Source organism: Stegostoma tigrinum, chromosome 5 (assembly GCF_030684315.1).
Source record: "Stegostoma tigrinum isolate sSteTig4 chromosome 5, sSteTig4.hap1, whole genome shotgun sequence".
Lineage (NCBI taxonomy): Eukaryota > Metazoa > Chordata > Chondrichthyes > Orectolobiformes > Stegostomatidae > Stegostoma > Stegostoma tigrinum.
The window spans coordinates 95,739,344-95,754,861 of NC_081358.1; the positions used below are offsets into that span (position 1 = coordinate 95,739,344).

General features: G+C 41.3%; 1 protein-coding gene across 5 annotated transcripts in view; it reads right to left on the reverse strand.

Annotated features, from left to right (window-relative positions):
• nbeal2 (neurobeachin-like 2) overlaps positions 1-15,518 on the reverse strand; it is a 218,230-nt gene that overhangs the window by 39,952 nt on the left and 162,760 nt on the right. For all 5 annotated transcript variants that reach the window (XM_048528978.2, XM_048528976.2, XM_059646160.1 and 2 more), the window contains 5 exons: positions 13,190-13,314; positions 12,323-12,443; positions 10,557-10,714; positions 7,194-7,327; positions 1,061-1,165 (listed from right to left, as the gene is read on the reverse strand). In XM_048528978.2, the coding sequence (XP_048384935.1) occupies positions 1,061-1,165; positions 7,194-7,327; positions 10,557-10,714; positions 12,323-12,443; positions 13,190-13,314 (643 nt within the window). The remainder of the gene's footprint in view (positions 1-1,060; positions 1,166-7,193; positions 7,328-10,556; positions 10,715-12,322; positions 12,444-13,189; positions 13,315-15,518) is intronic.

Genomic DNA, 15,518 nt, shown 5'->3' on the forward strand with positions numbered 1-15,518 from the left:
GTTTCTGACAATAAGACCTCATCGATAGACACAGCATTCACATACATGCAACAATACGAAGTTAGGGCATTCAGCTGGTTAGGACTATTCCACTTGGACTATGTTAATTTTCACAGCATGTCAGTTTCAATTACTGTCAAACAGTTTCTAACACGGAAACTGTCCTTTTATAACAGTCGAGTCTCATGGCTTCAGATTTCTAATTTTAAAAAATTCCTTATCTCTCTCTTCATCTGATCTATCTTTTCACTCTTCATTCAATTTTGTTCAATGCTTTAATGTTACATTAAACATTCCAACGTCCCTTTCCCATTTCAGTAAGCGTATTCGAATTCTTCAATCTGATTGGCTAAGGATGCATACAATCCCTGTCCTATTTACACAACTCAGATCTTCTATAGAGAGTATGAGGTACTGTTCCACCTCTCCAATTGCCACAGACAATATCAGAAAGCCCACAGACGGTCTGTAAATCCAAGTACAATAATGGCGAGTGCTGTTTGTTCGATGCTGACTGCAAAACCTAGCCCATGATTTTCAGTTCTACACACTGTACTTTAGCAAAGGTGTCAAGATGCAGAGGAGATTTACCAAAATTAGTCCAAGGTTAAGCACTCAAAACATGAGAGAGATGTGAAAAACCAGAATTGTTTCCATTACAATATAAAAGGAAGAGAACAAGGTGAAAGGAAAACATAACTGGGCTGTTTAAAATAATGAATGAAGAGTTTTGTTAGAGTAAATAATAAAAAGCTGTTTCCATGGCAGAATACTTGATCAACTAAAGGATACAAATTTTAAACTAGCTGGTGGAAGAACCAGAGGGGAGAAGTGTAGATTTGTTTTTATGGTGCAAATTGTTTAAATATGGACACATTGCCTAAAAGGTAGTAAAAGCAGACTTGTTAGCAACTTACGAAAAGAAAAACATGTTCAGCATGATGGGAAACAGCAGGGGAGTGGGATTAATTGGACGGCTCTTTTAAAGTTGACTCAGTCACAATAGTCTGGTTGTGTCAGTCACTACTTTTCCAATTTACAGAGTGCAGCAACACCCTACCTGAGTTAATCCAGATGCTTTCAGCAGTTCCTGGGGGGAGCGGCTGTTGAAGTTGAGATTGGGGGGACGTGTACTCACGATACGCGAATACACTTTATTTCTGACCTACATGCAGAAGCAAAAAGAATAAAATCAGTCAGATAAGTGGACTCAGTATTTCCTTACTGCAAATGAACAACAATGTTTCAGCAAAACGTGGTCAGTCAGCCTTTCAACTCAATCAAGATAACAACATGATGTGGTCAACAAAACTTGCAGTTATACAAGCTTCGCTTGATACATGATCTTAATGCTCATATTTACCTAGGGTTTTGCTTTAAGCTCTACCCCTTTTGTACATTCACTGTTAAAATGGTACCAAAAAGGAAAATGGCGCTGTAATGTGTTCCAAAGTGCTTCACTTCCTTGGTTACAGATATTCAAAGGTCAGTAAATATGCACATGAAGTACATTTATCAGTCTTGTATGCAAGTACCCGCATGGGCCCAAGCTATGCCTGCCTCTTTGTAGGTTACGTGGAACAATCCCTTTTCCACACCTACACTGGCCCCAAACCCCACCTCTTCCTCCATTACATTGATGACTGTATCAGCGCCGCCTTGCGCTCCCACAAGGAACTCAAACAGTTCATCCACTTGACCAATACCTTCCACCCCAACCTCAAGTTCACCTGGACCATCTCCAACACATCCGTCACCTTCCTGGACCTCTCTGTCTCCATTGCAGGCAACCACCTAGAAGCCGATATCCATTTCAAGCCCACCGACTCCCACAGCTACCTAGAATGCACCTCCTCCCACCCACCTTACTGCAAAAATTCAATCCTCTATTCCCAATTCCTTTGCCTCTGCGGCATCTGCTCCCAAGATGAGGCATTCCACTCCCATACATCCAGACGTCCTCGTTCTTCAAGGACCGCAACATTTCCCACGCAGTGGTTGAGAACGCCCTCGACCGTGTGTCCCGCATTTCCTGCAACTCGTCCCGCACACCCCGTCCCCGCAATAACCACCAAAACAGAATCCCCCTCATCCTCACATATCACCCCACCAACATCTGGACACAACGCATCATCCTCCGACACTTCCACTATCTGCAATCCGACCCCAAAGTCATTTTTCCATCCCAACCTTGTCTGTTTTCCAGAAGGACCACTCTCTCCATGACTCCCATGTCCGCTCTACACTCCCCTCCAACCCCACCACACCCGGCATTTTCCCCTGCAACCGCAGGAAGTGCTACACTTGTTCCCATACCTCCTCCCTCACCCCCATCCCAGGCCCCAAGACGACTTTCCACATCAAGCAAATCTGCCAATGTGGTATACTGCATCTGCTGTACCCGTTGTGGCCTCCACTACATCAGGGAGACTAAGCAGAGGCTTGGGGACCACTCTGCAGAACACGTAAGCTTGGTTTGCAATAAACAACTGCACCTCCCAGTCACCAACCATTTCAACTTTCCCTCCCATTCCTGAGATGACATGTCCATCCTGGGCGTCCTGCACGGCCACAATGATGCCACCCAAAAGTTGCAGGAACAGCAACTCATATTCCGCTTGGAAATCCTGCTGTCCAATGGTATCAATGTGGAGTTCACAAGCTTCAAAATCTCCCCACGCCCTACTGCATCCCAAAACTAGCCCAGCTCGTCCCCGCCTCCTTAACCTGTTCTTCCTCTCACCTATGCCCTCCTCCCACCTCAAGCCACGCCTCCATTCCCTACCTACTAACCTCATCCTACCCCCTTGACCTGTCTGTCCTCCCCAGACTGACCTATCCCGTCCCTCCCTCCCCACCTACACTCACCTCTACTGGCTCCATCTCCGCCCATTTAACTTGCCTGTCTCCTCCCCACCTACCTTCTCCTCTATCCATCTTCGATCAGCCTCCCCCTCTCTCCCTCCCACTTTTCTGATGAAGGCTGTAAGCCCCAAATGTCAGCTTTTGTGATCCTAGGATGCTGCTTGGCCTGCTGTGTTCATCCAGCTCCACACTTTGTGTGCAAGTAAGCTGTTTTCTACTAAAATGAATGCACTTGCTCAGACGGTGTCACATAATGCTATATCTTAACAGTGCTTACACTTCAAAATATATTTCATTAATTGTAAATTACGTTGTGACACCTTGAGGTTGTAAAAATGCTATATGAAAGCAAATTATTTTGAACTTCAGAGCTAAACTGTAATTATTCTCCTTCTGGACTCAGAACAAGGAAGATTAGAGAAATTAACATGTAATGATTGGTGTGGAGGAACTGAGTTTCGGTTTGTGGGGCATGGGTGAGAAGTACTGAAGAAAAATTCGACTTGTAATATTGAGTCAACTGACACCTGAATCACGTGGGGATTGGTGTTTTAGCTGGCTGTGTAACTAAGTAAGTAGAGATGGCAAAGGATCCAATTTGGAAAGGCAACAGAGAAAGGTTAAGAAAATGATAAACAGACCATGACACGTAGAGATTGACAGCGTACATCTGAAAGTAAATTAACAGATAAGGCTAGATGTAAAGACCACTTTATTTTAGACTGTTGACTTTTTGAGCACTGAGGAGAATCCTAGACAGAATGGCACCACTTGAAAGTGGTCAGGGCCATTTTGCCCACATTTGTGATGATTCCAAGAATAGAGGGTTTTGGTTTTCAGTGTGATTTATAACAGAGATAAACACAACAGTAAAAGGACTAAACTGAAGACTCTTTGTCTGAATGCAAGTAGCATTAGGGACAAAATATATGAACTGACTGTGCAAGCACTGATTGCCAATGCAAGAGGCATGACTGCACGTTGACTTAGACTGATACCCGAATACTGAATGTTGTCTTCTTCCTAAATGTCCTGAACCCTATGAAAAAGGTGGAATGATGATCATTGTTAATTAATCACAGCACTAGTACAATAGAGAAGGATGGCCCAAATATAGGAAACAGGCTGTAGAACAGTTTGACCAGAGATGTAAAATGATAAAGGTACAATGTCACTTGTGGGAGTGATGTATACACACCCTGGCAGTAATGACAGGGTAGGATGGAGTACGAAGTACATTGTAAAACATTTAATGAACAACAACAGGTGGCAGGTCAAAAAATTGGACACGGTATAAAAATCAGCAAAGGTTGACCAAAAGATTAATAAGGAGACACAAATTAGAGTACAAGAGAAAGCCTAGCTGGAAATTTAGAAATAAGAAATAATTTTCTACAGATAATTAAAAGGAAAAGTGTTAAAGTGAATATTGATCCAAAAGAAAAAGTGAGTCTGGGGACTGAATAAAGGAAATAAGGACATGGCAATTTCACAGGTTTTCTGCAGTGGTCTTTTCTAAAGATGCCCAACAGGAAATTGGCATTGATGTGATAAATGGAGTGTGAAATATAGTTAACATTTGGGATTTGGATGTTAAAATAGGGACAGATGGATTTTGTCTCATTCTGAGCAAGTTTTTTTTTAAAATGAAAGGTCACAGAGTCATTGGGAACAGTGATCTAAATACATCATTTCCAAGAAGGCAGGTGATGTCAGTCAAATGCCTGACATCTGTGGTGTTGATGGATGAAATTAGTATATTGCTGTGGTTTATAACAGACAGAGGCCATTAGTTTAGCTTTTGAATTCAATTCAGAAGAAGGTCAGTTATCTTCCAGTAGGAGAGTCAAATTTTTCAGTTCCATTCAAACGAACCAGTTACCCAAGTCAAAGGAGTTATGGTTCATGGAACTTGTATAAAATGTTCCAAGTTGATAGAAATAGAAAGTTTAGCCTGCCAGAATTCCAAAAGGTTCATGCTTGGGATCTTGGAAAAGAATCATGAAATTAACACAGCAAACAAGAAAAAGAAACAGGGAAGAGTCAATTCAGTAAAAAAAAATTGAAGAGTTGTGGTTGGAGTGATAGTTCTTTGTAATTGAGTATTTGACAAAGGACCATTTTCAGAAACGGGCTGAAACTTTATTTGACTGCTTGAGTCAAGATCTTTCCGACTATTTCATATTGATAACATTGCTTATTTCTTTTCTCTTTCATGTAATTAACTTATGTTGTGTTGCAAAGAACATCTGAAGCCCTGTTTGAATATGTTTCACTGACTAACTACCATGTTAATCAACGACAGAAGTTAAACATGTGAACTGGCAAGCCAGGTTTCATTCTGGTATCTGATTTGTCTGCATTACTGCTGACTGAGATCATAACACACAGTAATTTCTTAGAGTTGTGGGACGACAAGTCCCCAGGTCCTGATAAACATCATCCTATGTGGTAAAAGTAGCAGCTAGTGGGATAGTCAATGTGTTGGTTCTAATCTTCCAAACAGTCCCTTGGTTCAGGGAAGATTCCTTCTAAATGAAATTCTTGTAACTCCTTTATCCAAAAAAGCAAGGGGAAGGAGACAGAAAGAAGGAAATCGCATGACAATTAACTTAACATCCACCTAAGTTCCAATGTGTCTCAACCTGAGAGAAAAATCCCTTCATCTCCATCCCAAAAGGGTAACATGAAAGAAACTGTCACTTAGTTCTGGATTAACCAGCCAGGAGAACCCAATTCCACAGCCACCTTGTGAAGACTACGCAGGATCTTTTAGAAACACGGAAACTTACATAGAAGACAGAAGCAGGAGGCCATTCACCCCTTCATGCCTGCTCCACCATGCATCACGGTCATGGCTTATTGTCCAACTCAACAGCCTAATCCTGCTTTCTCACCATAATCTTGGATCCTAATCACCCCAAGTACTATATCTAGTCGCTTCTTGAATACATTCAATGTTTTGGCATCAACTAATTCCTGTGGTAATGAATTCTACAGGCTTACCACTCTTTGGGTGAAGAATTGTCTCCTCACCTCGGTCTACCCTGAATCCTCAGATTGTGACCCCTGGTTCTGGACACAACCACCATCAGGAACAGCCTCCCTACATCTACCCTGTCAAGTCATGCTGAAATTTTATAAGTTGCTACATGATTTCCCCCCTCATTCATCTGAACTCTAGCATAAACAATCCCAACTTGGTCAATCTCTCTTCACACATCAAGCCTGCCATTCCTGGAATCAGCTGGTAAACCTTTGCTGCACTCCCTCGAGAGCAAGAGCATCCCCCTTGAAATCAAGCCAACTCTCACTCTTCCAAACCCCAGTGAAAACAAACCCAAAAACTTTCCTTGTAAGACAACCTAGTCAATCCAAGTATTAATTTAGTATATCTCCTCTGAACTACCTTCAACAGATTTATATCTTTTCCTAAAAAGGCCAGAACTGGATACGGTGTGGTCTCACTAATACCTTGCACAACTGAAGCAGGACATTGTTACTTTTAATGTTTAATTCCTCTTTTAATAAAAGAACAACGGTCCATTTGGCCACCTCTGTTACATGCTGCACCTGTGACTTGTACTCAAACACCTGAAGCCCTCTGAATTTTGCAGTTATTTGTTGTTTATGTAATACTTTGGCTGGAAGAACAAAAACAAAGTGACAAAATTCACATTTTCCCACGTTAGACTCCATCTGCCAGACCTTTTCCCACTCGCTCAACCTATCTATATCTGTCCGCAACTTCTTTCTTCAGAATACAGTTTCCTAAGTATTTTTGTGTCAAACATAGCTATCATGCCCTGGCTTCCTTCATCTAAGTCACTAATAGAAGTTGTGAAAAGCTGAGGCTCAGCACTGACCTCCGCGAGATGCTACTCATCACAACCTGCCAATCAGAAAAAGGACAATTTATACAAACTTTGTTTTCAGATAGTCAGACAGTCTTTTATTTGTGCTACTGTGTTATCACCATGCCAAGTATTTCTTCTGGCACTTTGTCAAATACCTTTGTTTTTCCAAAGTCCAGTATAATTACAGGATCTCCTTTATCCATAGCCCACGTTATTCCTTAAAAGAAAGCCAATAAATTGGTTCAGCATGATATCCCTTTCACAAAGAGAATCTTCCTGATTATCTTAAGTTTTTTCTAAGTGTGCAGCTGTAATCTTCTCAGTTACAGATTCTAACACTTTCCTGATGATCAACCTCAAACTAACTGGCCTACAACTCCCTACTTTCTGCCTCCTTCCCTTCTCAATTGAAAGCCATAACTCTTCTTATAAATGAAGAATCTGCTTAAAAGAAAACCAGAACTACTATACCTTCTTTTTGAAGTTGATAAAGTAGTTTGATTGATCAATAAAGAAGAACTCCAAAGCAGATCTCCTCAAGTTATAGCGTCTGAGATGCATCTCCCCTAGGTGAGATAGGGGACGCTTGAAATCATAGCCAATTCCTGAAACAAAAAGGACCATAGTTCTGAGGTCTTGTTCTCGTCATGTGCCAACACCACTCCCTGTCTCAAAGGCAACAATTCAACCAAAGCAGAATTCAAAAGGTAATCTTTTTGTACCTTGGCAAGTTAACCATTCTTCATTCTTAGTGAGCTTGGGAGTCAATTGTTAGTGCAGTATTCCACTGTAGGGACACAATAACTGAACCTCAACCCAATACAATTTAGTAGCAATCAATGCACAATTTCTGGCTGGTGTTCAGGAAGCAGAATCTTGGTTTATGTTTTGCTCATGTTCTGAAACCTGCTCAACCCTATCTTTTAAAGTATTCCTCAAAATTGGCCTCTTTAACCAAACTGTTGCTCACCTGCCTTATCATTCCATTACGTGGCTCAGTATCAAATTTTGTTGCGGGGAAATATCTTTGGGTGTTATACAATATTCAAGGCAATATGTAAATACAAGTTGTTACATTGTCTGCTGTGGCTCCGTGTCGATATTCTCATGTATGACTTGGACAGCTTATCCCATTCCAGAGAACTAAGCACATAATCCACTTTGATACAGCAATAATTTTGTGCCAACATAGATTACATCTTGAGGATGAGAAGTTAAACTCAAACTCAGTGTGCCCTCTTGAGAGAACTTTAAAAATACACTACTATAAAAACAGAAGAGTCATCAAATTGAGTATATTCCCAACTACCATTCTTTGTAAATTTCGGACCATCCATAAATCTTGTGCCTGACCTAACTTGACAGCGTATGATTCCTGTACTCCTCCAATTTTGGCACATGCCCAAACCTAATTTTCATTGTCCCACTCTCAGGTGCCAAGATCCAAAATCAGGAATTCCCTATCTAAATCTCTGTTTTCCTTTCTTGCCCTTTTAAGCTGCTTTTAGCTAAGTATTTGCTCACTCATGCTAATATTTGTTCATGTGCCTCATTATTTGATTAAGATGCCTATAAGTCACTTTGGAATATTTTACTATACTATAAAGTTCCTTTAAATCAAAGTTGTTGGTGCTCTGGCCAATTTCTGTCCCTTAGTGAATTCTTCATATTATGGTTTCAAAGAACTTGCTTTGCATTACCCAAGTGACTCTTAACTGCCTTCTGCAAATTAGGGATAAGCAATAAATGCTGGCTCAGCTAGCGATGCCAACATCTCAAGAATAAAGAAAATGACAGTTCTACACTGACATTGAGGTGTTCTGGGACACCCTAAAGTCATGACAGATTTTACAAAAATTGCAAGTCTTGTTCTGTTGCTAGAGGGCGGAGTTAATCACAGCATCAGAAATGTGACAGTCTTCTACCAGATGGAAATACCTAATCTCTGTTGTTGTCTATCAACATCTCCTGAATTACTCTACTCCAATACTGACATAGTTCTCCACATTGTTTATTATTTATACTAGCAGTACTGAGTTTGACTCTCCAGATTTAGGAATTGCTGCTTTGAATTGAAAAGTTTTAAGTTTACATTTATAATTTAAGAAAGGAGCAAGTGAAAAACAATTACAGCTTGCAATTTAATACGAGAAAGAAATGCTTTCATAGAATTGAGCCCAGCAGCTTCTGTCTCAAAGGTGAGAATGCTACTAATTGATGATACTGGGCAAGTTACTGGAATCTAGAAACAGAGCGACTGAACACTTTGACAAGTATCAATTGATCAAAGGAAATTTACACAGACGTGTGAATCATGTTTGATTTATCCAGTACAGTTTCTGGGGTGGCTAGTGATATAACGGAGATATGAATTTCTATGCATATTACCATTATGGATGGAAGACAGTTTACAAAGTTCCACAGGAGAGATTACTTGGCAAAATAAGATGCAAGGTTGTGGTTGGTAATTGGTTGGGAAACAGGATTATAAACATCAGTGGTAATGGGATGCATTCTGATTAGTGGCATGGGACAAGTTATCTCCTCTGCCATCAAAATAGCAGGTCCTTGGCTACATGTCAGTCAGTGATGAGAGAGTTGTTTATCCAAATTCATAGATGACAGTAAGTTGGAAGTCACATTTTCTTTTTTATTCATTCACAGGATGTGGGCATTCTGGGTGGGGCCACATTCATTGCCCATCCTTAACTGCCCTTCAGAAGTTAGTAGTCAGCTGCCTTCTTCAAAAGCTGCAGTCCATTTGCTGTAGGTAGATCCACAGGCTATTAGGAAGGGAATTTCAGGAGTTTTACCCTATGGCAATGGGGGAACAGCGACATATTACCAAGTTTGGATGATGAGTAGCTTAGGAGGGGAATTTGCAAGGCGTGGTGTTGCCTTTCATCTGCTGTTCTTGTCCTTCTAGATGGAAGTGGTTATGTATTTGAAAAATGTTGTCTAAGATGTCTTGGAGAATTTCTGCACCTCGTAGATAGTAAACACTGCTACTACTGATAGTTATTGGTGGAGTGACTGGGCATTTGTGGAACTAGTGCCAATCAAGCAAACTGTTTTGTCCTGGATGTTGCCCAAGCTTCTTGAGTGTTGTTGCATCATATGCATCAGAGTAGAAACATTACAAAAGGGACATAGATACAATCAGCAAATATGTAACAGATGATTTTTGGTTTGGGAAGTGTTACATCATGAGGTTTACATCTAAAAAAGACAAATTGGAACATGTTCATCATGGTGAGAAACTAGAAATTGCAAATGAGGTTGAGTGTTCAAATTACTGAAAGCTACGGTTAAAAAAAAAATTGAAAATGCGAATGGGATGTTGGGCTTTACATAAGGGACTTGGAAATCAAGAGGGAGGAAGTAATGCTTCAGTTGTACAACGCCTGAGTCAGTCTTAATCTAGAGGACCATGTTCAGTTTTGAACACAACACCCATAGATGGACAGGCAAGCTTTAAAGGGAATACAGCTTTGATTTATGAGAATTTTACCACAGCTTAAATGGTTATGTGATGAGGAGAGGCTGCACACTTTGGCTTGTATTACTTTGAGTTTAGAAGATTAAAGGGTTAGCCAGTCAAGGTCAAAAATGAATGAGACTTGGTTGAGGTTTAGATCAGTTTAGATTTAATTGCATGGTGCAATGGGCTTGTGGATCTATTTCAGATTGCTTCCTTACTAAAGCGTGGTTCAGGTGCAGCATTGCAGCATTAACTTGTCAGTTTGAATCGTGCTTTCAAATTTTGCCGTGGGACTGACACAAATGGCTTATTAAGAAAGCAATAAAGCAACAAAGGAGTTTCAGCAATCTCACCTTCCTCTGTCTCTTCTTTTTCAATGCTGCCATCATAGAAATAGATATGCTGTGTGGTGATTTCCAGGCGCCCAGGGACCACTGCAACAATTGTGATCAACTCGCACTCCTCAGAGATCACCAATTTCTCCTTCTGACTAGGCTCCTCAGATTCACCTCTGTAAAAAGGATTGCTCAGTGAACAAGAACTAGCAAATTAGTCAATTTTATCCGTGATGAATTCATTTTATATGACAGTCCGACATTAAATGGCTCCAGAGTATCCAAAGTTCACAAGCAGACTGATGCCAAGGTTAAATCATAGCAATTGCATTTAGATTTTGGACTCTGTTGGTGTTGGCTGTAAAAATGAATTCAATGTATGACAGATGTTGAGAGTCTGCATTTCAACAAGACTGGATTCATTGGTATGGAAGTGCATCAACTTCATGTGAAGTGATCTGGAATCCCTGTAGTGCAGAAGGAGGACATTCAATCTATCAAATCCACGCTTACCTTCTGAAGAGCTTCCCACCCAGACCAAGTCTGCCACCCTATCCCTATAAGCCCAGATTTATCATGGCTAAACCAGTAAACTGCACGCTACAGGGCAATTTCAGCAAGTCTCATCCACCTAACCTGGACTGTGGGAGGAGACCAGGGCATTCAGCAGGAACCCATGCAAACACAGGAAAAATATGCAAAACTCCACACAGACACTCATCCAAGGTTGGAACTGAACCTGGTGCCCTGGAACTGAAAGGCTGCAGTGGCTAATACCACCCTACCTCCCCAATAGAGCGAAGAAATAAAAACAGTGAAATGGCAATTTAAATTTAGAAGTTAAAACAGAAGTCTGGCCTGCATGTGACTTCAAGCCCAGAGCAATGTGGATGATTCTTAAGTGCCCTCTAAAATGGCCCTGGAAAGGCAGTCAGCTCAAGCAGGAATTAGGAATGGGAAATAAATGCTGGCCCAGCCAATGCCCACATTCTGCGAATGAGTAAAAAATTCAGGGCATTGTCACCTTTCCTGATGACAATACAATACAATACAATATTGACTACATATCAAGGTTTCTTATGCATTTGTTAAGTATTGTAGGAAGTTCTGAAATCAGAAAAGGCATAATATAAATTACTTCCTATTTTTAGTTCCCTTACATCACTTTGGAAGCATCAACTTCCGTGTTTGGTTCATTTTAGTCTTATTAATATTCTAAGATGGTACTCCTAACCAGATTTCAGCGTTTTCTGTTTTTAGTTTATGTAACAGAAAATCAACTACTCTACTTGCTTCTATATGAGAAACGAAAGGTTTTACCCAATCACAAATCAAACTTCAGCCTGGTTACTTTTGTAGTCATGTCTTCCATTTTTGTGCTCATAGTACAAACTGGATAATTTAAAAAATTACCAGGAAAATCTTCTAAAATATCTTAAATACTTAATGTGCACCCCATATTGCAAGAAGTAATTGTGGCATGCCATTAACAATCATCACATCATTGCAGACAGTAAACTAGAGTCTGGCACTTGGCCAAGGCCTCTTTAAATGCTAAATAAAAACCAAAAGAACTGCGAATGCTGTAAATCAGGAACAAAAACAAAAGTTGCTGGAAAAGCTCAGCAGGTCCGGCAGCATCTATGAAGGTAAAAACTGAGAAAGGATCACCGGACCCGAAACGTGAACTCTGTTTTCTCCTTCACAGATGCTGCCAAATCTGCTGAGCTTTTCCAGCAACTTTGTTTTTGTCCTCTTTGAATACTGGTTGACCAAACACTTACTGGCTGTTAAGGAAAACAAGATCTTCATCTCCAAGCTGATCATCTTCCAACTCATTCACTTTCGCTTCCTTTGCCACTGCGAGTGGTAAAGAGTCTGGTGGGTTTCTTATGTGATCAGTACCTATGAAACACCAAGTATTAGTCAGTTTTGGATCCTTTCTGCTGCTACATGCTTGTCACATGCGCCTGCTAAAAGACATAATTTGTTTGGATTAGTTCTTGGATATGGGCACTTTTGACACAGCCTGTGCTTCTTACTCTTTCCCAATTGTCCTCAGAGAGGTGGTGGGCTTTCATATTAAACTGTGACAGTGTATATGGCAACAGTGCTCTTGCATGTCATTAGAAATCTGTGTTGCAGTTGAAATATTGAGGGGCTCACCTGGTCATTTCAGAGTATAACATACAGCTAACTACAGCAGTGTCAAATCAAATTCAAATTAGCTTTTGTGCTCCTAAGATGTTGCTTGGCCTGCTGTGTTCATCCAGCTTCACACTTTGTTATCTAGGCTGTAATCACAGCAAGCTTTCTTTCTTAAAAGATGAATGAAACACGTAACACAATCTGATAGCTTCGTGGTTATAATTATTCTTTTCTCTATATTTCTAAGGAAAGTCAAGGGGAGCAGGATGATGAGGAATGATGAGGATTGACAGCCAGAACAGGTTCATGGCCTGAACATGCCCTTACAAATTGGAACTAAGCAGATTAAACTTGGCTGAGTTTCCCACATCAGAATGACAACTTTTCTAAAATATATATTTGACTTTAATCTATTTAGAAATACCAAGATTTTGAACAGCTGTATAAGAATGCAAGTTTCACTTTTTCTTTATCTCTAGCCTAAAAGTATATATTTTGTTTACCAAGGTTATCCCGCAAGGCACTGGCTTCCGCATGCATGCTGAAGTTGTAGTTTGGAACCAATTTGAGCCTCATCCTTGAGTAGGTCTCCACACTTGATAGTTTCCATTTAATTTCAGAAGAATTGCTATAGGGTAGTGAGAATTTGTGTTAGCTGTGGCAACAGTAACCGAAGTGCATATAATCCCAAAATAGTGCCAAGAAATCATAAATGTCATTGGTGCTGGATGTTCTAACCTTGAAGCCAATCTTTCCAACGCAAGCTCTCAATGATTGATATTCCCAACCAGGGATAGCTGGTTTGCAATACAGAGTGACACTAACAATATGGGTTCAATTTTCACACAGGTTGAAGTTACCATGAACTCTCCCCAACTTCTCCCCTTGACTTGAAGCATGGTGACCTGAGGTTAAATCACCACCTGTCATCGCCCTCTAATTAGAGAGCAGCCCTATGGTTTGGTAGGACTATGGCAACTTTACCTTTTTACTCTCCATTCATTTCGATGTTGCTATTTTAGGATAAAAAAAATCATTCAATCATGAGAACCAACTCAATTGGTTGTGAGTTTAAAACTTGAACACAAACATGATTCACGTGGTTCAGGCTGATACTCCATTACAGTACTGATGGAATGTTGCACTGTAGGAAGCGTTGCCTTTTCGATGAGAACTCAATAAAGGCACTGACATGTGACAATGTTCAGAGAAACAAGGAGTTCATCTAGTGCTGTGATCAATATTGATCAAACAGCTTGTAAAATTAAAACAAAATGAACAGCAGATGCTGTAAATCAGAAATAAACTCAGAAATTACTGGAAAAGCTCAGCAGGTCTGGCAGCATCTGTGAAGAGAAATCAGAGTTAATGTTTCAGGTCCAGTGACCCTTCCTCAGAACTGATGGTAGCTAGAAAAATGTCAGGTTTTTATGCAAAAGGTAGGGTAGGGGGAGGGGGAAGGAGTAAATTACAGGAAGAGATAGAGCTCAAAGAGAGAGAAGAGCTGCTGGAATGAGCAACGATCTGGCTAGGAGGGTGAACAGTTGTTAATGGAGATTGTTAATTGCTAACAATGAGGTGTGTATAATAGCAGATCATGTGTTAACAAGGCCTAATGTGTAAGGATGTGGGCGAGGACACAGAAAAGTTCATGCCCAAAGATTACTGAACTCGACGTTGAGACCAGAAGGCTGCAAGGTCACCAAGTAGAAAACAAGGCGTTGTTTTTCCGGCTTACGCTGAGTTTCGCTGGAGCACTGCAGCAAACCTGAGACAGAGATATTGACCAGGGAACAGCATGATATGTTGATGTGGCAGGCAACTGGAACCTCAGGGTCATTTCTGTGGGCAGAACATAGATGTTCTACGAAGCGGTCAGCCAGCCTACACTTGGTTTCCCCAACGAAGAGGAGGCCACATTGTGAGCAATGAACGCAACTGACTGGTTTGGGGATAGTGTAGGTGCTGCTTCACCTGGAAGGTAATTTTGGGCCCTTCGATAGTGGTGAGGGAGGAGGTATATGGGCAATTGTTACACCTTTGGCGATTGCAGAGGAAGGTGCCAAGGGGTTATGGGGGGTTTGTTGGGAATAAAGGAAGATTGGACCACGGTGTCCCGGAGGGAACGGTTCCTGTGGAAGGCGGACAAGGGAGGGGAGGGGAATACGTGTCTGGTGGCAGCATCTCGCTGGATGTGGTGGAAATGGTGTCTGATCATCTTCTGGATGTGGATGCTGATGGGATGGTAGATAAGGAAATGGGGAACTCTATCGCTGTTGCAGGAGGAACGAGAGTGAGTTGAGAGCGGAAGAGCAAGAGATGGGTCAGACCTGGTTGAGGGCCCTGTCATAAATGGGGCTGGGGAATCCTCAGTTGAGGAAGTAGGTGGATATTTCGGAGGCTCCCTTGTCCAAGTTGGCCTCATCAGAACATACGCAAAACTTTTCTTTCTCCTCCCTTTCAGTCATGAAGGCACATAAGCTGCAACAACTCAGATACCCACAGCCCTCAAGGACGTTCTTCCCTTCCCCTTCCCTCTGACTCCATCCCCACCAACCTTCCACTGTCCAATGCGGAACAATTTTTATTCAGCTAAGATTTCCATTTTATCCCTCCTAGTCCCTATCTTAATAAATTTCAGGCATGACATGACATCAAATTTTTCTTCTGTCATCTTCACCTCCTTGCCCATTTCTTTGGCCAAGAGTCCTCTCCCCGAACCACAGACCCCTTTGCCCACCTCCAACACTCTCCCGCCATCTGGACCCCTCCCTCTGGCCTTCTACACGCACTTGACCTGTTCACTGAGAACTGTTGACATCACATTAGTCA